This window comes from Scyliorhinus torazame, chromosome 2, assembly GCF_047496885.1.
Source record: "Scyliorhinus torazame isolate Kashiwa2021f chromosome 2, sScyTor2.1, whole genome shotgun sequence".
NCBI lineage: Eukaryota > Metazoa > Chordata > Chondrichthyes > Carcharhiniformes > Scyliorhinidae > Scyliorhinus > Scyliorhinus torazame.
In genome coordinates this window covers 207,919,269-207,944,085 of record NC_092708.1, presented here as the reverse complement: position 1 = coordinate 207,944,085, position 24,817 = coordinate 207,919,269, and the positions used below count along the sequence as shown (strand labels likewise).

General features: G+C 44.2%; 1 protein-coding gene across 4 annotated transcripts in view; it reads right to left on the bottom strand.

The window, feature by feature from the left end:
• bard1 (BRCA1 associated RING domain 1) overlaps nt 1-24,817 on the bottom strand; it is a 317,511-nt gene that overhangs the window by 76,100 nt on the left and 216,594 nt on the right. For all 4 annotated transcript variants that reach the window (XM_072483151.1, XM_072483157.1, XM_072483165.1 and 1 more), the window contains 2 exons: nt 22,270-22,378; nt 20,114-20,246 (listed from right to left, as the gene is read on the bottom strand). In XM_072483151.1, coding sequence (XP_072339252.1) covers nt 20,114-20,246; nt 22,270-22,378 — 242 coding nt within the window. The remainder of the gene's footprint in view (nt 1-20,113; nt 20,247-22,269; nt 22,379-24,817) is intronic.

Sequence of the window (24,817 nt, the reverse complement as noted above, 5' to 3'; positions counted from 1 at the left end):
TATTTACCCCCCTAGCTGTTCCCCTATTGGTGTTGTGTACATCGCCCCCCCCCCCCCCCTTTCCGTTGCTAGGCCCTCACTTCTCTGTTCCCCTTCACTCATACATCCGGCCGGTAGCTTTCCCGCTACCGTGGTGGCCCCTCTCTGGGGTTGGTTATCCGCCTACTCTTCGCCCGCTATATAGTTTCCGCTCCTGCTATCCTCCTCACCCTTTCCTGTGTTCTGCTGCCCTTGTCCCTTTCTTACTACATTTTGGCTCTAGTATTCAGAGCGAGGCAGTGCAGTCCTGCGCAAAGTGTCTCTCAGGTCAGTTCAGTCCCTTCGGGTGATCTTTTCTTTGCCATTTCTTTCCCAGATTGTTTTCCTGAACAAATTTGTCCGCGTCCACAGGGGCCATGAAGTATGGCTCCCTGCCCTGGAATGTGACCCAGAGTTTGCTCGGGTACAGCATCCCAAACTTCACTTTGCTGTTGTACAGAGCCGCCTTCTATCTGTTGAACCCTGCTCAGCACTTAGCCAGGTCTGCCCCTATATCTTGGTACATCCTGATCTAGTGCCCTTCCCAATTGCAGGTCTTTGTTTGTCTGGCCCAGTGCAGGATTCTTTCCGGTCCTGGTACCGGTGCGTTTTGATGATTATCGCCCTCAACTGCTCTCCAGCTTTGGGTTTTGGCTGAAGCTGTCCCTTCCCATCAGGTTTCCCAACATCTGTGCCACATAGTTATTGGGGTCCCGGCCTCAGTTCCTTTCGGCAGGCCCGCTATCCTTCAGTTCTGACACCATAACCAGTTCTCCTGGTCCTCGATTTTCCCTTTTAGACTTCCCTGCGTCGCCACCAAGGTCGCTATTTCCATCTCTATAGTGGCGAGCCGGTCGCTCTGATCTGTTGAGGCCTTCCTAGTGCCTTCAAGGTGCTTCCCTGAGCCTCCAGTCGCCTCTGCCTTGTCCCGGGCCGCTTGCATGGTGGCCTGGGCCTCCACAACCACCACCTTGACCGCAGCTTGAATGCCGGTCTTTATTTCTTCCCTGACCTCCCTTAATTCCCTCGAGAGGAACTTCAACCATCTACCCTTTGGGGAGGGGGAGCCCCAGTGTGCGATTTGCTGGTCTCTCTTGTTCTAATGTGGCCAGCACTTTGTCGCCTTGTGTGAACGCCATCTCGATCGCTCGTTTCTCCTGGTTTCTGCCGCCTTTTGTTTCTTTATGGCCTCTGGAACTATTGTTGCTCGTCATCTTCTCTTGTGCTGTTGTTGTTTAGGGTGAGGGGATCCTTTTTCCCTGTTGTAGCTGGCTATTTTGAGTAAAAGTGCCTAAATTCTGGTTCTTAGGAGAGCCACCTGATGTGTGACTGCACAACAAATCCCCGTCACCGGAATTCACGACAACTGGGTTCTGATGAAAAGTCACTCGACTTGAGAAGGTCTTGCTTTTTTTGTTGTTGCTTTTTTGCCATTTATTTCAGATTTCCAGCAGCTGCAGTATTTGGATTATGTACTGTAACTAGGGTCATGGATGCAGAGTGTAAGGGGGAAAATATGATCCAGTGATCCAGGCTGGAAAGCCCATATACAGACACTGGATGGGGACATCATCAGGCACAGCTGCAATATCGCCCACTGCTAAATAACTTGATAACACATACTATTCATGCAATAGCAAAGTAGCAGAGTTCAATTAGTGCAGCAGGAACCAAAACCTAAATGGCTGGGGAGGGAAGAAAATTTGTCAGAAGATATTCAAGTGGCCGGTGCAAACCCGATGGACCGAATGGCCTCCTACTGCACTGTAAATTCTATGATGATTCTATGATTCCGAATGCAAGATTTTATAAAATGGTTATGTTAATGGTCTTGTGGTGTGTTCTTCTTCAACTAAAGGCAAAATGGAGAAGTGGGGAGGAGCATTTGACCTCCTACTAGTCCTTCCCAATGATAATCCTGTGTGACCAAGTTGCCTAGGAACTTGGGAGGGGGCAAGACAAGTCCTACTAAAACCCGAAAATGGCTGCAATTCACACCTGAACACAATGGAAATGCTTTCTGATTGCAGACTTACAGATTTATAGACCCTGGAGATAGGGGGCTGGATTCTCCGCCGGCGGTATGCTCCGTTTTGCAGGCAGTCTGGGGGTTTCCCAACAGCGTGGGGCTGCCCTACAATGGGAAACCCTATTGATTAGCCGGCATAACGGAGCATCCCGCCGGCGGGGTAAAACAGAAATGTGGCACGGCAGGACAGAGAATCGAGCCCAGGGTGCTCTCTGTCACTGACAAGACATAATAGGTGTTCATTTCTCTAGTTGAAGAGCTAGGGAAAGATGGAGATTTAAGGACACTGGAAGGTTCGCCCTGGTGGGGCCAGAATTCACTGGTATAGGCCATTCAGCTGGAAGTCGGTTTGCAAATTCTCAGAACACCGAGGGAAATTACTTGTGGCGGATATTGGATGGAGCGATCAGCACAACAGGAAGAAGCGTGCCTATTGGAAGCTGGGAGTGACTTTGGACTAGCTCTGTAAAGACTATCATTCTGTGGAGTGCAGTACAACGTACAAGCATCATGTGGGGTTTTCGGTCATGTTAGGAAGTTAAGAAAAATTTACCTTTTCTGTAGTTTAATATATTAGTTGCCTACCAAGTATTGTTTAGTCAATATTGATTTTAGTTTGTGACAGTAAAAGTCTTAAAATATGAAAACTTGTGTGATACTTTGAGTACATCACTGGGAATGGGAATTCAAATCTTTTTCTTAATTAGTTATCAGTCCCCAAGGTCAAAACACATGCCACAGTCCTGGGGTTAGGTGCAAAAAATAAAACCATGTTAACTGAAAAATCTGAACCTTTCATTTTGCTGTATACAATCTGTGTTTGCTACACCTAGTGCAACAGTTCACTCCTTGAAGGGGAAGCCAGAGGCTGTTAGTTCTGTTGTAGCATATCTGCTCACGATAATTAATTTCAAGAATTGCTTCTTTCGAATCTACAGATTAGTGAAGCATCTCGATCGAGTTACCTTTCAGCAGCAAGACTCCAGGAATCTGAGTATCAGTCGTAGCCTCAAGATTTCTATAACTCAAAGAATTAAATCAAAAGATGGAGCCATAAAATATTTAACAGCATGCCCGTAAATCCTTTCATAACTTTGTTGTAAACCTATATGTAAAATTTTCCTATTTCAAATATGTGGCATCCAATATGATTTACATATAATAGTCAACTTCTCACTGGAGGGAGTTTTGGTTCCAATAAAAGTTGCCAGGACGAGTTTGAATTACAATGAATTAGATTCAGAAGTCGCCAAAGGTGATTCTCCTTTCTTAAAAATTTGAGTTTGGTATTTTATGAGCGTAGCTTAATATGTAACAACTAGTGAAAAATGTGTGTTTGATTAACATTTTAACTCGTCTCCCAAAATATCACACGCACCCCGACTTAGATTTTTTTCCTCGATCCGACTTGTTAGCATGCTGAATGACATTCAACACACCATTAATAAAATAAAGACTTGCATTTCTGTAGATTATTCCTAAGTTAAAAGTACTTTTGAAGTGTGGCCACTGTTCTAATGTAGGAAATACTGCTGCCATTTTGCGCAACCTTGTCCACAAACAGCCAAGTGAAAAATGGACAAATAATTATTTTGATTTTCTTTTTTGAGGGATAAATATTGACCAGGACATCAGGGGAAACTTCCCTGCCATTCTTCCAAATACTGCTGTGATTTTTTAAGTTTTCCGGAGAGCGCAAATGGGGCTCCTGTTTAACCTCTCACCTGAAAGATGGGAGCTCCCACAGAATAGCACTCCCTCAGTAGTGTCAGCTGAGGCCTTGTGTTCAAGTTTCTGGAGTGGGACTTGAACAAACAACCTTCTCACTCAGTGACAAGAATGCTACCAACCAGGCCACAGCTAAAATTGCAAAGATGGGGCAGCACAGTGGCACAGTGGTTAGCACTGCAGTCTCACTGTGCCGAGGTTCCAGGTTCGATCCCGGCTCTGGGTCACTTTCCGTGTGGAGTTTACACATTTTCCCCCGTGTTTGCGTGGGTTTCGCCCCCACAACACAAAGATGTGCAGGGTAGGTGGATTGGACATGCTAAATTGTCCCTTAATTGGAAAAAATGAATTGGGTACTCTAAACTTACATTTTAAAAAAATTGCTAAGATGACACTTGAATCACAGTATTTTGCAGGAGGCCATTTGACCTATGGAGTCCATACCACCTGTGTAGAGCAATCCAATCAGACCCATTCCTCCACTTTATCGTGGTAGTCCTGCTAGTCTACTTCCCTTAAGTGGCCATTCAATTTCCTTTCAACATCATTCAATGTCTCCGCTTCCAATAAACTGGTGGGCAACGAATTCCAGGTCATTACCGCTTGCTGCTTAACAAAGTTTTTCTTCACATCCACCTGCATCTCTTGCCCAAAACCTTACATGTATTCCCTAACCCTTGTACTATTATCTCGCAAGAACTGTTAGTAGCAGCGCTGATGGTTTTTGGCTTCAATATTTTGACTAGCAATGAAATGAACTGCAGCAATGTAATGTTACATTAGCGGAGATCAGTGAATGGAAGGAACTGCACTAGAAATGTCTGTGTTATGTCACGACACCCTGGGCTATTGCATGGTTAATTTCAGCTCCACTCAACCCAAAGTCACAACAAAGATGAAACTAGATTTTATTTTAAATGCCCAAGGTCCTTGACCGAGCCTAATAAACTGCAGTCACCAGGTTTGTAACTTTAACACAAGTAACCTTTAATTATGTACAGTATTATAATTAAACTGACGGATAATGTAACTGACTACCTAATACCACTTTCCCAACACAGCCCCCCCCCCCCCACTTCTAGCAACCCCGACTCTCAACATACATAAAGATAAACATCACAGAAGGGAAAGGGTGGTTGAAAGGTAAAGAAAATATTAATACATTTAAAGGATATTTGATGCACTGGGATGATTTCCAGTTAATATCTTTCTGATGTTCAGGTTTTCAATTTGGTACTTCTTCCTTCGAAGTTTGAGATTGCTTCCTCTGTCAAAGATGGGCGGCACAGTGGTTAACACTGCTGCCTCACAGCACCAGGGACCCAAGTTTGATCCTAACTTTGGTGACTGTGTGGAGTTTGCACTTTCTGCCAGTGTCTGTGTGAGTTTCCTCCGGATGCTCCAGTTTCCTCCCACAGTCCAAAGATGTGCAGGTTAGGTGGATTGGCGATGCTAAATTGCCCCTTAGTGTCCAAAGATGTGCAGATTAGGTGGATTCACCATGATGAATGTGCAGGGAGATAGGGCAGGGGAGTGGGCCTCAGCAGAGTGCACTCAGGGCCAATGCTGACTCGATGGGTCAAATGACCTTCTGCACTGTAGGGATTCTATGGGTTATCTACTTTCTCTGTAGATTCATGATCATTTTACCTCGTTGTAATCCTTAGATACCCCTTCTGACAGGAAAGAAAAAACGTTCTGTGCCCATCCTGCCAGTTTATTTTACGTGGGAAATGTCCACTTTTCCTTCGGCCACTCCATTTGAGTTTCTATTTTAAAAGCCATGAAGAATGTCTCATCATCCTTTTCCTCAAAGTTTGGGAGGGCCTGTATAAACTTGAGCATATTCCAACTGGGTCCTGTCCTAGGATTAGGCTCCACTCTAGCTCTTGGCAGCTCTCCTTTAATTTCCACCATTTTAAGCTGGAACTCTCTCTCTCTCGCTTTTTCCTTTAATTCCAACTTCCTTATTTCATAATGCTCTTTCCTCCAATTCCATTTTTAAAAATTCCCTCTCATGCTCGAACTGCAATCACATTCTCTCCAGATCAGATTCCTCACCAGAAAGTGCTTCTGATGCTACACTTTCTGCACTACTTGCTCGTGGGCTCTCCTGTGTTTCTAACAGACCCAAGCATTCAACTGATACATTCTATATCTCTGCCTTCCTAGCCTTAACCTGCACCTCTACTTTTAATTCACTTGCCAATTTAATTAACTTGTCTTTTCCAAGTCCTTGTAAATAAACCAAAGACAAGTCCACCACCTGAAAAAACGCTTCAAGAGTTTGCAGAGTCATAGCATTTACAGTGCAGAATGAGGCCATTCGGCCCATCGAGTCTGCACCGGCTCTTGGAAAGAGCACCCTACCCAAGGTCAACACTTCCACCCTATCCCCATAACCCAGTAACCCCACCCAACACTAAGGGCAATTTTGGACACTAAGGACAATTTAGCATGGCCAATCCACCTAACGTGCACATCTTTGGACTGTGGGAGGAAACCGGAACACCCGGAGGAAACCCACGCACACATGGGGAGGATGTGCAGGCTCCACACAGACAGTGACCCAAGCCGGAATCGAACCTGGGACCCTGGAGCTGTGAAGCAATTATGCTAACCACAATGCTGCCGTGCTGCCCTACATCATCTTGTCATCTTGTAATAAATCTGGTACCGGTTTAATTTCTACTGTATCCCAAAAAGTCACTGTCGACTGTTCCAAAGATCACAGGACAGAGTCCCTGAATTATGTCATGACATCCTGGGCTAGTGCGCGGTCAATTCCAGCCTCACTCGACCCGAAGTCGCAACACAGTGAAATTAGATTTTATTTTAAATACCCAAGGTCCTTGGCTGAGCCCGATAAACTGCAGTCACCAAGTTTGTAACTTTAACAGAAGTAACCTTTCATTATGGACAGTATTATAATTAAACTGACAGAAAATGTAACTGATGATCTAACACCCTTTAGCTAACCGCCCCTCCTTTATAATTACCCCTACTCTCTATACATACACACACAGAGAGAAACAACAGTGGGGAAAGAATGGTTGAAAAGGCGAAATAATAAAATAGAAGGATAAAGTTTATTTGATGTACTGGGGTGGCTTCAAGTTAATGTCTTTCTGAAGTGCAGGTTTTCGTTTTGGGGTACTATTTCCATCTATGCTTGAGATGGTTTTCTCTGGCAAGGTTGCCTATTTTCTCTGTAGATTCAGGATCATTTCAAATTTACTGCAAAGATGTGCCAGGCACTCTCTAGTTTTAGAACAATAAAGTAGTTCTCTCACTTTAGTAAGCGAGAGAGAGAGAGAATGTTCTTTCGCCTTCCAATGTCTAAACACTTCTGCCAAGTTCCCTCTCAGGAAGCATCACTCATTGACCAATCACTGACTTTGTCAGGCAAAACACCGTCCCTGGTCAACCCTCCGAATGTCAGCCAGCCAATCGAACTGACTTCCTCCGGTGCCGAGGAGTCTGACCTCTCCTCCCAAAACAAGACGTGGGTACGCAATGTCCTGGCAAGCACTCTTCTGCTTCAGCTTGACTTTTCTGCTTAAAGACACATTTCAATTATGGGTCCACAGACCAACAATAATAAAAGAAATGTGAATAAAGGAAATAAACAGAAAGGACCCTTACAATTATTTGGTCTGGCACACAAGAGAATGGCTTTGCAGCCTGATCGGTAGATTCAGGGCGACGTGCCATTGATTGAAATCATGATGACTTACGAGCCTGAGACCAATTACAATCCCAGTCCAATAACTCTCAATCACGAAAGAGAAAACTGTCCATTAAATAATTTAATTTAGTGCTTGTTGAGTATCGTATTTCATTCTATTGGAAGATGCATAACATTGTTATTGTTTTAGCATTTTCAATCTAATGTGCTATTAACATGAAGAAAATACACAGCCACATTTTAATTGGAGGTTTTGTTTGAACTAGACATGTTGGAAAAGACCGACAATTCTGTACTTTCACTGGTGCAAGTCGAACTGAAATGGAGCTTTTCACGCGCTACATGAAAATTCTTCATGTTTAACGGAATGGTGATTTAACGCTGTGATTTATTCATATTTCCGGAACTTTCTTATAACAGAGCGTAGCAGCAGATCTGTAGTTTATTCACATTTCATATTTACCTTTAGCATACATCAAATTTTCATCTGGAAGGAAATTTCTTGGTGGACTTTATCAAATCTTAAAGCACAAATTTTAAATATCAACAATGGGGAGAACAAATTTCTTTCAATTAAGTTAATGGATAATTCCTACATTACACGAAGTTTAAAAGCATGGAAATATTCTATTCAATGCAGCTGGTCCACATTCCTTTTGATGCCCCATACAATCTCCCCACCCATTTCACGCAACCCTACCTATTTATTTCTTATCTACCTTCCTCGGAGATACATCTTTGCGATTTGCCTCAACTACTTCTTGTGAGAGCAGCCTCCGGGTAAAAATGCTTCTCCTGCATTCACTAATAGATTTATTGATAACCATCCTGTACTTACGGCCCTAATTTTAGGCTCCACATTAAATGGTAACATCTTTCCTCGGTCTACCCTGTCAAGCCCTTTTATAAATCTTAAAGACCTTCATCGGGTCAGCCCTCAGTCTTCCCTTTTATAGACAAAAGAGTCCCAGCCTGTTGAATCTTTCTGGATAAGTATAACCTGTCAATTCTGCTGTCATCACCATAAATCTTTTTTACACTTTTTCCAATGCACAGTATATTCTCTTCTAATATGGAGAGCAGAACTGTGCACAGTATCCCAAGTGTGGGCTAATCAAAATGTTATCCATGTTTAATATATAATTTCTGCTTTTAAGAACAGAAGATATAGGTGCAAGAGCAGACCACATGTCCCATTGAACCTGCTCCACTATTTAATACGATCATTGGTCTTGGGTTTCAACTCCATTTTCCCACCCACTCCCCAAATTCCCCGAGACCCCAACAATGTCTAACCCAGCCTTAAATGCATTCAACGATGGAGCAGCCCCCCTCTGGGATAGAAAATTACAAAAATTCACAACCTTTTGAATGAAGAAATTCCTCTACATCTCAGTCCCAAATGATCGGCCTCTTATTCTGAGACTGTGGCCCATGTTTCAGACTCCCCAACCAGCGGAAACAATCTCCCAGGGCCCATCCTATCAAGCACCTTCAGAATTTTGTAGGTTTCAATGAGATCACCTCTCATTCTCCTAAACCCCAGAGAGTACAAGTCCAATTTACTCAGCCTCTCATTTTTGAAAATGAATTTATGGAATGTGGGTGTCACAGTCCGGGCCAGCTTTTATTGTCCATCCCTTAATTACCCTTGAACTGAGCAGCCTGTCAGGCTATTTCAGTGGTGATTTTAAGAGTCATCCACGTTGCTGTGGGGTTGGGGTCACATGGAGGGCAGACCAGGTGAGGATGGCAGATTTCCTTCTTTAAAGTACATCATAGAACAACCCCCTTATCCCAGGAACCAACTTAGCGAACCTGCCTGTACTTCCTATGATGCAAGTGTATCCTTTTATAAATGTGGAGCCCAAAACGACACACTTAACTATATTATACTCCGTCTGCCATCTTGTTGCTCACCCACCTAACCTGTGTACATTTCTTTGCCGTCTCTGTGACTTCCCCACAGTTTCCATTCCACCTGGCTTGGTATCATCTGAATACCTAAATATATTACTGCCGTCTCTTCATCTAATTTGAATACTAAGTGTGGAAGTGAACCCTACACTTTTTTTTCCAAAATGGTTTTATCAACCGGTTTCGCTACTTTGTGATTTGTATGTTTCTTTTTTAAAATAAATTTAGAGAACCTAATTATATTTTTTTCCAATTAAGGGTCAATTTAACGTGGCCAATCCACCTAACTTGCACATCTTTGGGTTGTGGGGGCGACACCCACGCAAACATGGGGAGAATGTGCAAACTCCACATGGACAGTGACCCGGGGCTGGGATTCAAACCAGGGTCCTCAGCGCCGCAGTCCCAGTGCTAACCACTGCACCACATGCCACCCTGTGATTTGTATATTTCTAACCCCGAGATCCATTTACTCTTCAACCATATTTTGATTCTTATTTTCCAAGGAATACATGGCATCCTTATATTTCCTGCAAAAGTGTACCTCCTCACACTCATCCATATTGAAATTAATTTGCCAATTACACACACTGCATAAGGAAGTGCTAATTTACTTTATGTTTACATTTTAAATATAAGGTTAATAAATTACAGACATCAAGATATTTCATGTCTGACCAATTCTTCAATGAAAACATGGAGGATTAACAAAAGTCGTACAGTAGAAGTTGCATAAATGCTCTTGCAAAGACATTTGATAAAGTGCCACAGAATACACTTTTTAGCAACACTGAAGTTTGAGATTAAAGGGACAGTGAGAGCAGGGACTTTCCTTTGTGTTTCAATTTTTTCCCATACCCTGCCTCCATGACCTGATCCTGAGCTACATGGAGAGAACAATTAGGCCCTTTCCAGTCTGCCACGAATACTAAGAGGCAAATCATAAGTATTATCCAACCTTGTAGGTAATCCTCCTAATTGTTAAATTTTTCATGGTTCAATTCTTTTTGCAGCCAATGCATCTCATTTGCCACTCATTTTGTCAGGACTAGGTCTGATGGGGCTAAAATGGAAACAGACACATCACTATTGGGCACAGCTTATAACTAGAGCTTTGTTTCTGAGCATCTCCTATTGTAATGGCTTGCTCAATATTCTTGTATTATACAATAGCTTATCATAGTAAGGGGCTGCAATATGTTGGGCAAGCACTTATTTCTGGAACAAAGAACAAGAATAAGAAAGAAAATTACAGCACAGGAACTGGCCCTTCGGCCCTCCCAGCCTGCGCCGATCCAGATCCTTTATCTTTAACCATTCAAACTGACATAACTGAGGCAAAGGACTGCAGACCGCAAATCAAATAATCATTGGTGTGGGCTTGCACTAACTCAGAGTCAACTAATGAGTTTAAAATTGTTTTAACATCCATCTTAAATTCATTCTATTTCAGATACCATAGGTCATTTTACCCCAGTCCAGCTCTTCCACTTCAGTTTAGGTTGCAGGACAGGAGAGATTGACTGACAAAAGATTTCATGGAACAAAAAGGCAAAGGGAGTGGTAATGGCTGCAGTAAAGATACAAAGGCAAATACATGAAAAATGAGGTTAAGGGCAACACGGTGGTGCAGTGGGTTAGCCCTGCTGCCTTACGCCCCCGAGGTCCCAGGTTCGATCCCGACTCTGGGTCACTAGCCGTGTGGAGTTTGCACATTCTCCCCGTGTTTGCGTGGGTTTCGCCCCCAGAACCCAAAGATGTGTAGGCTAGGTGAATTGACCATGCTAAATTGCCCCTTAATTAGAAAAAATGAATTGGGTACTCTAAATTATATTTAAAAAAAATTAGGTTAAAATCAGCACATGCGAAAAAACAAAAAATATAACAAAGAGTTTATGGTTTGAAATTGTTTAACTCTACGTTGAGAGAAGGCTGTAAAGTGTCTAACCGAAAGATGAGGTGCTGTTCCTTAAGGCTGCATTGAGCTCCAATGGAACACTGCAGCAGGGAGCAGGCGGAGGACAGAGAAACACTGGTGGTAGGAAAGGGACAAAAAAAAAAGCAAAGCAACCTTACCACTCCTTAGTCATAGAATCTACAGTGCAGAAGGAGGCCATTCGGCCCATCGAGTCTGCACCGGCTCTTGGAAAGAGCACCCTATCCAAGCCCATACCTCCACCCTATCCCAATAACCCAGAAACCCCACCCAACAACTAAGGGCAATTTTGGACACTAAGGGAAATTTATCAATCCACTTAACCTGCACATCTTTGGACTGTGGGCGGAAACCGGAGCGCCCGGAGGAAACCCACGTACACACGGGGAGAACATGCAGACTCCGCACAGACAGTGACCCAAGCCTTGTTTCATGATAGTTTTATCATTTAATCTCCCTACCCTCAAACCTATCCCAGACTTTCCCTTTTGCTCCTCCTCCACCTTCCCCATTTCAATGGCATAATAATAATAATTGCTTATTGTCACAAGTAGGCTTCAGTGAAGTCACTGTGAAAAGTCCCTAGTCGCACCTGCTCGGGGAGGCCAGTACGGGAATTGAACCCGCGCTGCTGCCATGTTCTGCATTACAAGCCAGCTATTTAGCCCACTGTGCATAAAACCCATCATATTAATATCTTCCTTCAGTTCTGAAAGAGTCATATTCGACATGAAACAATAATTTTTTTTCTCTCGACAGCCATTGCCAGACCCGCTTACTATTTCCTACGCTTTGCTTTTATTATAGAATCTTAGTAGCTGTTTCACACTTCCCCCTTTTAAACACTACATTGAACTTGATAATTTTATGATTGTGATTAGATAAATGTTAATGCTCGGTTAGGTTGTTAACTAAATCTGCCTTATTATTAAATCTAATATTGCATGTCTCCTTGTTGGCTCGAGGATATATCCCAGAAAACTATCCCAGATGCACTCATGAAATTCACTACCTTTTTAACATGTACTGGTCTGCTTGTCTCAATCTACATGCAAGTCAAAATCCCTGGTCAAAACCACTCTGCGTTCATTAATTGCGTGTTTAAGATCTCCATTTATGCAATCTACCACTTCATACGGACTTACGGTGGCGGCCATGGTGTGAGTGGTCGTACACAGGGCAGCTCCTGCTCAAAGGCATAGGAAAGAGCTCTTTTTACCCGATACCCGAAAAGGTGTAGTTGAAGGCCAGAGGAGTAGTTTCCCCCAGGAGTGGTATGTCCGCTGGTTACCAAACCTGGCAGAAGGTGAGAGGCCTGGCCAAAGAGTTGGAGGAAACCGATGGCTCAGCAGTCGGTGTGAGGATGGCAGAGAGGAAAGGGCTGGTACAAAGTGGACAGTCCCAGATGGAGCAGTTGATGGCTTTCATTGAGGAGGAATTCTGCCAGCAGAGGAAAGAAATGTGGGAAGAGCGCTCGGAGGCATTCGAAGGAGCTATGGCACCGCTGAAGAGTTCGATGGAGCCGGTGGAGAAATGCTTGGAGGAGCAGAGGACGAACATTCGAGAGATCGAAGGAGTGATCTCGGACAACAGCGATGGCACTGGAGGTGGAGGTGGGGCTCTTAGCAGACATTTGCAAAACGTTGAGGGCAAAGGTGGAGGGGCAGGAGAATGCCTCGAGAAGGCAGAATGAACCTGCGAATAGTGGGCCTACCCGAAGGAGTGGAAGGTCTGAGTACCACGAGGTACGTCTTGAAGATGCTGGCAGGGCTGGTGGCGGAGAGGGTGATAGATAAGGCCCCTGAAGTGGACAGAGCTGGGGAGTTGCTGCGGGCGGTGATCATGAGACTCCACAAATTTGGATAGAAAGATAAGATCTTGCGTTGTCCAGGGAGAAGCGCACCTGTGAATGGGAGGGAAACAAGGTCCGAATATATCAGGACACTGGAGCCGAGTTGGCGAAACGGCGGGCAGGGTTCAACAGGGCCAAGGCGGTGCTGTACCAGCGGCGGATCAGGTTCCGGGTGCTCTACCCGGCGAAACTATGGGTGACGTTTGAAGGCTGTGAATATTACTTCAAGATCCCAGAAGCAGCCGAGGACTTCATCAAGGAGCATAAACAGGGGGAGAACTGAGTGGACATTGTTTAGGAACCAGGGTGCTGGTATTTTGTAATGGTTGGGGATGCATTTTCAAGTGGGGGTAGGGATTGGGAGATTTTCCCTCCCTCCGGTTTGGAGGGGGCGTTTTTGGGTTTGCTGTTTACTATTGGGATTGTAAGGGGTGGTCGGGGTAAGATGTTTATGCGGGGATGGATGCTCCCATCCTCCCCCCACTTCCTGTTTCTCGGGCTGTTTGTGTTTAACGTTTGTTTGTTTGCTTTCGGGGGAGGTGACTTGGAGTTCAGAATGAGTCTCATGGTTGGGTGTGGAATGGTAAGGTCAGCAGGGAGCCTGCTTCCCTGAGCTGAGGAGTGGGGGGAATGGAGGTCATTGGGAGGAGCCTTTACGCAGGGCCTGCCACGCTATCAAGTAGTGCTGGTGAACGGAAGTGAGCTAGGAGAGAAGGCCAAGAGAGCTGGCCAGGGAGGGGGGTTGGCGTGACGTGGCAGGGGGTGAGGGATGACATGGTCAAGGGTGGAGAAGGGGGCCGTCTGGGATGGGCGAGGTATAGGGTGGAATTAATGGGGCTGGAGATAAGTGGGGAAGATGAAGAACGGTAGAGGGGAATGGAGGCGTAAGCCTCTGGTAAGGTTGGTAACGTGGAACGTTCGGGGACTTAATGGACCGGTTAAAAGATCTCGAGCGTTTGCATACCTCAGGAGCTTGAAAGCGGAGGTGGTCTTTCTTATTATTATTTCAGGAAACACGCCATGCGGGAAGGACCAGGTTAGGTTAAGGAAGGGGCAGATCGGGCAGGTTTTCCACTTGGGGTTTGATTCGAAATCGAGGAGTGGCAATTTTATTGAGCAAGAAAATGGGATTTGAGAGTGCGAAGGAGGTGAGGGATCCGGGTGGGAGATATGTGATTGTGAGTGGGGTATTGGAAGGGGAGCCAGTGGTGTTGGTAAATGTGTAAGCACCAAATTGGGCCGGTGTGGGTTTTATGAGGGGGTTACTGGCAGCAGTCCCGGAATTGGCCACGCACCAGTTGACCATGGGAGGAGATTTTAATTGTGTCCTAGAGCCGACAGTGGATAGGTCGAGCTTCAAGTCGATGGGTAGGGTACAAATGGCAATGAAGCTGGGTGGGTTTATGGAAGAGATGGGTATGGTGGATCCATGGGGAAAGTATCTCGTTCAAGGCTCGCGCGGATAGGAAATGGAGGGAGGAATATGACCGCCTAATGAGCGAGATAGTGGAGGTGGACAGGGAGTATTCGAGGCTGCCACCATGGAGGGATTGGCGAGGAGAAAACATTTCCAGGGGCAGTTTGACAGGCTGACAACAGGGAGGGCGGTAGGGCAACTACATAGGGCAAGAGGGGTGCAATATGAGTATGGGGAGAAGATGAGTTGCATGCTGGCGCACACAGTTGCGGAGACAGGCCGCGTCCGGGGAAATATTGAAGATACGGACGGGGGCTGGAGATGTGGAATCGAAGCCGGGGAAGATAAATGAGGCGTTCAGGGAGTATTACCAGGGACTTACAAGGCGGACCGGGGGGGGGGACATGGGATGGTTTCTGGACGAGCTGGAGTTTCTTCAGTTGGAGGAAGCAAAGAGGCAGGTGTTGGAGGAGCCCCTGGGGCTGAGGGAGGTACTGGATAGTATCAGGGGTATGAAATCGGGGAAGGCCCCGGCGCCGGATGGGTATCCGGCGGGATCTTATAAGGAGTTTGTGTCGGACTTGGCACCACATCTTTTGGGGGTGTTTAATGAAGCATTGGGGAAGGGGGAGCTGCCGGAGACGATGAAGGAGGCAGTGATTACGTTAATCCCAAAAAAGGGTAAGGACCCGATGGAATGTAGGTTGTATAGACCCATATCACTGTTGAACATGGATGTGAAAATATTGGCTAAGTTGTTGGCAGGGAGGATTGTGTCCCGGGGGTGGTTCCAGAGGATCAAACAGGCTTTGTGAAAGGCAGGCAGTTCGCGAGTAATAAAAGGTTGTTGAACGTAGTTATGAGTCGGGAGCCCTGGTACCAAAGGTAGTGGTGTCCATGGACGCGGAGAAGGCATTTGACTAGGTGGAGTGGCGGTACTTGTTTGAGGTTCTGGGAAAGTTTGGGCCGAGGTTTGTGGCATGGGTGCTGTTGCTGTATGTGGCACCAAGGGCGATTGTGAGGACGAATGATATGAGTTTGTGAAGCTTTGAATTACGCAGGGGTGCCCGCTGTTGCATTGTTGTTTGCGCTGGCCATAGAGCCCTTGGCGATGGCTCTTAGGTGGTCGGTGGAGTGGCAGAAGATTATGAGGGGACAAAGGGAACATCTATTGTTGTATGTTTCGGACCCGCTGGAGAGTAGGGGAAGGATCATGGGCCTGCTGGGGAGGTTTGGGAAGTTCTCAGGGTATAAGCTGAATGTAGGGAAAAGTGAGGTTTTGCCGGTGAATGAGCTTGGACAGTGAGCCAATTTAGGGGGGGATGCCATTTAAGGTGGTGAAGGATAGGTTCAGATATTTGGGGATTCAGGTAGCGAGGGAACGGTCAGGGCTCCATAAGTAGAAAGTAACAAAGCTGCTGGAGAAGGCTAGGGGGACCTTAAGAGGTGGGATACACTGCAGTTGACTTTGGCGGGGAGGGTCCAAGTGGCAAAAATGAACATTCTGCCGAAGTCCCTGTTTATTTTTCAGACACTCACGATCTTTATACCAAAGGCCTTTATTCGGAAACTGGACACGATTATTTCGGACTTTGTATGGGAGGGGAAGGTGCTGAGGGTCAGGAGGACCCTGCTACAGAGGCAGCAGGGGAGGGTTGGCGTTGCCGAACTTGCTTATTATTACTGAGCGGCGAATGTGGAAAAGGTGCGGCAATGGTGGAAAGTGGAAGGGGTAGAATGGGTTAGGGTAGGAGGAGGAATTTTGTGACGGCAGTGTTACCAATTGCGTCGAGTAGGTATTCAGAGAACCCGGTGGTGTGATCCACAGTGAAGATATGGAATCTGTTGAGGAGGCATTATAGGGTGGAAGGGATGTCGCTGTTAACACCGCTTTGTGCGAGAATCATGGGTTTGTGCCGGGGGGGGATGGATAGTGTATATAGGTGGTGGAGGGAAGTGGGGTTGGCCAAGGTGAGGGATCTGTATTTGGAGGAAGGGTTTGCCATTTTGGAGGAGCTAAAGGAGAGGGTAGAGCTGCCAAGGGGGAGTGAGTTCAGGTATCTGCAGGCTAGGGACTTTGCGCGAAAGATCTGGAGGGGTTCCCTAGGTTGCTGGGATACATCCTGCTGGAGTGACTGTAGCTTCCGGATATATATATATAAATAAATAAAGGTGGTTTGGGGAGCAGGGAGGCAAGCGGGTGGTAAAGATCAAAGTGGGAAAAAGTTGGGCAAACTGTATAGTTGATTGTTGGGAAGTATATTTCCCAGCATATTTATGTACCGCAACTTGTTTTTATACACATTTGTAATAAAATACATTTTTTTTTAAAAAAATCTACCACTTCATACCTGCCACTGGGGCCTATAGATAACACCCATTATAGTCTTAAATCTTTTCCATTTCTCAATACTATTCATAAAGCCTTCACTGTCTGCTTACCACCGATTATATCCTTTGTTAACACTGAAGTAAGTGATTTCATCCTTAATCACAAAGGATCCTACTCCTTCTTCTCCTCTACCATTTTCACAATCATTTCTCCAGACCTTATAGCCTAGTTTATTTAAATTCCAATCCTGACCATCCTGTAGCCTCATGTCAGTACCCTCCAAGTTGAATTTGCACTTGCAATTCATTCTATTTGTTTCATTGTGCTGTATAAAGTTTATGTTGGCCACACACCTCAACCTGGCCTTCAGCTGTAATGTTTTACTTGCATGTATCTCATCATTCTTCCATTCTAAATGAGTTCTATTTTTTAGTTTTTCCTTTATCCAATGTATCTAAAGCGCAATTTCTGACTTACTGTTACTCTACTCTCTTCCATTTTGCCTGCTTCTGAACTATTGTTAATTACAGTATTAATACTATTAATTAATTATAATGGTAAAAGGAAGTATTGTGTAACAACCACAGCAGTTAGCAATATGGTGGAAACAAGTCTGTCATACAGATTACATTTTGCATGTGACTTGGGAGAGGAAGCATAAAAATTGGAGGTAAAACCTATTTCCTGTCCACCACTTTAATGCAAATAACTATGCCAATGGAAGATGAAGTTCTACAGGGCAATCCACATGTCACACATTTCCTTCTTCCTTCCATTGTTACGGAAATCCATAATCCACAAAACTGGAACTTCTCAAACAAATAGAATTTACAGTGCAGAAGGAGGCCATTCGGCCCATCGAGTCTGCACCGGCTCTTGGAAAGAGCACCCTACCCAAGGTCAACACCTCCACCCTATCCCCACAACCCAGCAACCCCACCCAACACCAAGGGCAACCCTGGACACTAAGGGCAATTTATCATGGCCAATCCACCTAAACTGCACATCTTTGGGCTGTGGGAGGAAACCGGAGCACCCGGAGGAAACCCACGCACACACAGGGAGGATGCACAGACTCCGCACAGACAGTGACACAAGCCGGAACTGAACCTGGGATCCTGGAGCTGTGAAGCAATTGTGCTATCCACAATGCTACCGTGCTGCCCTAATGTACATATCATGTACGTGTTACAAAATAACAACAATTTTGAGGCAGTGATTAAAGTGTTTGAAATCATGGATGGCAGGGGAATGCCACGAGTGAAGAATCATAACTTTGGACATGGCTGTTCCGAAGGGACTAGTAATGTTAATGGTATTGCTGATAGTCCTCGGCATTGGATTGAAAAATATCAGAGGTACAAAGAATGGAAAAGGAGCAAGGAATAACAAGAGCAGTAAAGCGAGCTTGACTGAAGAAAGGATAATATATTGAGATAGAGAACAAGAAATAAGCAAAAATGTAAGAATTTGAGAAAGGGGAAGGAGTTAAGTTGAAAATGAGCAGATAGGACAGTTGGGACAGATGATAACGCGTGGATTATTAAATTAGAAGACAAAGGCCATGATCACCTCAGCAATTTATTAAATTAGGTGCATGGAAACGCATTTACCTCAGGCGCGAAGTTAGATTGCTGAGGGAAGCACTAACAGAAGAGGATGGTGCCGCATACAAGACAATGCACAAACTTATAGCCAATCATGGAGTTAACAAAAATAAGGTTATCTGAACGTATAGATGATGATTCGACCAAGATATCGTCAGTAAAGCTTGTGCCTAGTCTTGACTGTATCCTGTTTAATCGCACTGTCATATCAAAATAAAGGCAAGAAACAAGGACAAGTCTGCCTATCATTTTACCTGACTAATTTAACTTCATTTTATTTATCTCTGACCCTAATACAATATTAGTTTTCTTGGAATGTCCAGCATGCTATATCTTCCTCTACTACAAATGCTGATGCAAAGTAATTATTTAGCACGCCCATCGTTTCATTATTTTCCTTTTTATGTTGCTTTTAACTTACCTCTTTCCTAATATAGTTGTGTTTTGAACCTGAATTTGTTCTTTCATGAGTGAAAAATGTCTCCCCATTTTGATTCCTACTCTTAAGAGCTTTTTTAAATGAAATGAATTGGGTACTCTGAATTTTTTAAAAAAAATCAAACATTCAAAATCTTTCAGCTAACTTCCTTTCTGTCAAAGTCATTTGTCTTTGCAGCCTCAATGTTCAAACAAAACAATGGCTTTAGTTCGTCAACAGTGCTACACCAATGCAGAATCCTTTGCTTTTTCTGAATGACCGACAATCGGTTGATCAGTTTACCCGATCAAGCTAAATATTCAGCCAATCTCATTCCTTAATTTGCAATCTGACCTCTTGGGGCCCCAAATATCTCCCCCACTGGGTCTTCCAATTACTGCTACCAATCTACCTCCTGCAGTATGGCATGCAAGATATTCCCTCGTTTGGCACTAAACACTATACATGCCGCGATGGATTTGGCAAATTCTTTGTTGTTAATCCCTCACTTTTGTTCTTTTGTCCTTTCTTTCTAGACCAGTGAAATAAACGTTATTTGTTACTGAATTGTTAATAAATGGTAATAAATAGTAATAAATGATATTCTCACTGGCCTGGAAGGATTTGTAACTCACTCTAGGCTTTCCAACAGGTTTATGGCTCCAGTTATGTTCAATCATGCCTCTCGCTGCTGTCCCACAGGTACATTATCTTGATCTACCTCATCTATCCTGAGCAAACATTATTATTGAAAAGTAGCATCAACTACTATCTCCATAAATTCAACAGATTTAAAATTCATTATATAAACGTGGAAAGAACCTCCCTCTTCTTTCCATCATGCAGGAGCTGGGATTTTTTTCTGGTTGCAATAGAGATCACCTCTTGATTAAGGTAAAGACAGTTTAGTTTCATCAAGACCAGACTAGTTTGATCAACTGTGTGTGTGTATTTGGGGGGGGGGGGGGGGGGGTAGGGGGTACACAGGTGGATTTTGCCGGTACTTCCTCAATACTTGGGTATCAATCTATATTCTTTACAACATTTTTGTTCGAAATTTCCAAAATCTTTTAAGAAAATTAATGGAAATGACTCTCATTTCCATCTTTGTGTGTTCTTGTCCAGCTAAGCAACGAGTTAACATTTAGAATGCCTATTCAAAGGAGCATACCTGAGGTATTGAATTCACTGCAGTTCCCAGCTTTCAGCAGCTTTACCAACTTGTCAAGTTTATTCTTGCTGGCTGGTCGGAGCTCACTTCCCAGCAACACTGTAGGCCCTTCCCTTCGCTGGCTCGCAGTTACCTAATCGTTGGAAAGACAAGGAACAGGTTAGCCTGTTAGCCATCCTTAGGATTAAACAAGCTCATATACCATGGAACTGAGAACCAAGCATTCATAACGAATACACCATCAATTATACCTCCCAGATACCAACTTGAGAATGCAAAACACATGCTTGCACTAACATAAGTCTTCTCAGAGCAACGGAGCAGCCAATGAGTACTAAATACAACTACTCATAAGATGGACTGCAAACATTACAGTCCAGCTGCAACAATTATTACTCCTGGGTCAATAATACTGCTAATTGTGTTTTGAACAAAGTGATTGATTAGAAAATTAAGCTGCCCCAGATGGCTGACTGAGTAATCCCACAATGTGATATAGTTTTGAATCCAGGTCAGACCCCTGTTTATATGGTGTTATCTGATCCCAGTTAGCGTGCAATAACTAGGCTAGGGGCTGGTGAGGAGAATAAAAAACAAAACCAGCCAGTGTATCCATTAAAAACATAGAAACACTGAAAATATCAGCAAGAAAATAGGCCATGCGGCCCATTATATCTGTGGCAGCCGAATAAGAGCTATTATTTCCAGTTCCTGTGCCATTGGCTGGTAGGTTATGGCTCTTCAAGTGCATATCCAAATATTCTTTAAATTGCAATGAGAGTTTCTGCCTCTGTGCTTTCAGATAGAGTTCCAGACTCCCACCACCCAATGTTCCCTGTATGTTGCATGAATGTGTCCACGTGAGCCCTTTTAGGTTGTCAATCCAGAGATTCCAAGGAGCCAGGCACTTCAGCAAATCACCTGTGCAATCCAAAAATAAAATAAAGAGCTCAAGTCAATTGGGAACAAAGTCCCACAGCGAGCGTGTTTAGCCACATGTTTCCCGGCGTTCACAGCGCTGAGAAACACATAACTATTCAACACGACTCAGATTGTACAAGGGGCCTCAATGGAGAACACGCGGCCAAGGCTGCACATAGCCCCGTTTTGTACACTGAAGCGATCCCAACCTCCCCACGCCCCCCCCCCCCCAACCCCAAATGCACTATGGAAGGGGCCCCAGCCCCCGCCACGCAGGGCACTCCCAGCCTGATCGCACGCGTGCAGAAATGCAAATTTGATCCGGTGGCAGTGCCACTGCCAGCTGGGAATGCCATCTGGGCACTTTGGTAGTGCCAGGATAGCACCCAGCTAGCACTACCAGGGTTCCCAAGTGGCACCAGCACTGCCAGGGCACCACCCTTCCCAAAGGGGATGCAGATGGGGGCCTCCAATCCCCTGGGAGACCTCCACGAGTGCTGTTCCGTCTGGTCCCCCTTTGTAGGGACCAGTGTTGAAAAGCGCTTGCCCTACGTCTTCGAGGTGAAGGGAATGAATCCCAAAGCCTCTGGTACTTCAGGAATCTGCACATTGGAGTGAGGCTAGCTGTCTCGCTCGAATATGCAGCTTTACCAAAAAGTGATCCCGCCCACAATGGGAGGGATTTACATCGCAACGTCTCGCTAGATGGCATTGGATCTCACGAGGCCTGAGCCGGGAGATTTTGGGAGCGGGGTCTCACGGCTTTTATCGGCCACGCCGCACAGCTGCGAGCTGCCTTTTGGGCCTGGCGTGGCTATTGGAATGTGTCCAATGGATATGTTCCCACCATCCATTCCTATTTAATTCATTATCCAATATCAGTGCCGAAAGCATGTGGATTTGAGACATGAGATGGAGTTTGTCTCTGGCACCCATTCGGATTAAAAAGTCACTATCCGTGTTCATACAAAAATGGCCACTTGGGCAATGTGCTAAAAGTCTACCATTGTACATGGAACTGCATACCATTCAAATGGTGAAAATAAATTAGACAACATCAGTGCTGAAAGAAGCTAAAATTTGAATCTAAGTGTCCATTTAAAGGTTTATTCCATAGAATATTGCAGTAATAAAAGATGTCTTGATCGTTAAAGACAATTAATAACAATGAATAGGTCACAAGATACTAAACACTTCAACGCAAAAAGAATTGTATCTTATCTCAGAATACATACTGCAAAGCACTGCTCAGCAAATGGATCTTCAACTTTCGGGGAGTGTTGTAGAGCTGCAAACATTTCTTCAGAACTTGCATAGTCAACAGGCCGCAAACCAAAGATATTGCTGAAGAGACAATTTAAAGATGAACATTTCAGCAACTTGGTACGACAGATTTATTCCTAAAACACATGAAATGTGATCAGCCACAGTTTAATTGTTCATAGCTTTGGGAACCACATTTGATAATTCTGGATACTCAATTCTTTCAAAAAACATTCTGAGGGAAGACTGAAAAGACACATTCACCATCTCAGACATTAAGCACCGAAAGTGGAGAATTGGGCAGCTCAGTATTTTGTATAGTACCAATTTAACATTTGGAGGAAACAAAAATTTCCATAAAGTAAAACTGAATGATTATCCACAAATCCACAAGTCTTGATCTCACTGAGTGACCTTCTCCTGTTTCTGTGCCTCAGATTTATCACTGCAAAACGTGCTTTAAAAGAATTTGAGATATTTCTTTGATTATTTAAACAATTTTAAGATTGCCTCTTCTGATTCTTCCTCTGTACTCTAATATTGCAAGGCATACTCAAGAAATACTTGCACGAGAAGAGATGCTAGTCAGCAAACTCAAACCCCTATGTACACACAAGCCAAGGGGAACAAGATGGAGGATTTAACATATTTAAAAAAAGTCAATGGAGCAAATAATGGCGCTCAGGGTAGACAAATCTGCAGGGCCTAAAAGTTTCAATTCTTGGGTATTAAAAGGAACAGTTGGGAAATTCTAAATGTGTCAGTCACAATTTTCAATAGTGTTGTATTTGTGCACTGTATTGTTGGATTAGAAAATTGCAAATGTCACTCCATTACTCAAGACAAGTTTTAAGACCAAACTGGTTTCTGACTGGTTGATAGAAACTATGATTAACTGCATACACAACAACAGCGGACTGCCAAACCTTGACTGAAAAAAACCATAACTAAGATGACAAAGCTATTCCCATATTTTTCAGTCTTCTCATTGTGAACCAGTGATCGAAATGAGAATTTACAAAAGCATTAAAACCTCATTGGAAAAATGTATGCCCAGCACAAACAAGAAAATGTCACTGCAGGGTAAAAAGTCAAGATTATCTAAATCTAGTGCAAGTACAATTAATTTGGCACATAATAGATTTGGGAAAAGTTAGATCCTTCCTGCAGGCCCAGAATCTCTCCGCCTTTGCATGGTGCCCTGAGGTAGCTGCGATGGGGAAGAGACCATCGCGCAACTCTGTCTGGAATGTGCCTTTTCACAGGGGTCTGGAAAGAGCTGCAGTGGTTTCTGTTGAGGTTCATTGAACTGTTATATAAAATGCACGGTTACATATTTTATGAATGAAGTCGTCACAGAGATGATGCCTCCACTCGCAGGGTGAACACAAAAAGGAGCCATAAATAAGAAAGTCACGAATAAACCCAATAAAGAATTTAGGAGAAACTTTATTCAGTGGTTAGAATGTGTAACGTGCTACTCAGTGATTAGAATGTGGAATATGCTGCATAGTCGAAGCAAACAACATGGATGCTTTTAAGAGGAACACCAGTAAGGTTGGATGGAAAGGGGTGGGTAGAGGATCGTGTGGAGCATAGCTGCATAAAATGGGCCAGTTAAGCCAAGTGGTCAAACTCTTTGTAAAATCTAACTGCGACACTGGCCTCACACATGCTCCTAGATAGTATGCACTGTTGGCATAAATTTGTTGAACTGTTGTCGCCTTCCCAGTGACTAAAGAGGTTAAGCGCATGTATGGAAACTTTCTAAATGCAACACCAGGGGGGGGGGGGGGGGGGGGGGGGCGGGGGGGGGCGTTGTCAGGCATGGTTTCACACTTGACTGCACTCAGTGCAAACCCCAAGAAAATCTCCTGAGTTAGCCCCACACTTCTTCTGCTAAGTGTATTCTGGAATGAGATTGTCAACCTGATAACGGAAGAAAATTACAGGATTTGTAAGAATATACATCTGAAATCATTCTACGTTTTTGTAAAAAACCAGCTTGATAACTTGATTGAAATCTTACCTTTCTTCAGACATAAGAAATTCAGTAGATCTTATAATGGAACCTGGTTTAATTTTTGTTAAGTACCTCAAATACACAAAATCTTAAATTTATTAATGCTGGACACTTGGAGAACAAGCAGTTTGTTTCTTCTAGTTCATTTTGAAAGGAACCCAGTATATGACAGAAAAATTACTTATAATGAAAGTACCTATACAACATTGTCCATCGGCCTATAAATACAACAGTTTTGAATGAGTGCCAATTTTTCCAAAAGTAATTCAGCAGCTGGTGAAAGCGAGTCACATGTGATACCACGGGCATCAGTCATCATTAGGTTATCCGTTAAGTGGCATCCTAGTTATAAAGCCGAGAGGCTGAGTGTTGGGAAGTCTATGAAATGATGGATCACACAGCCAAGTCTATCAGGTGGCAGAATCTCTTTTTATCTAACAGGAATCACAGAGACGTGATCAGGAAAAGGATTTGGGGGCAGCACGGTGGCAATCACT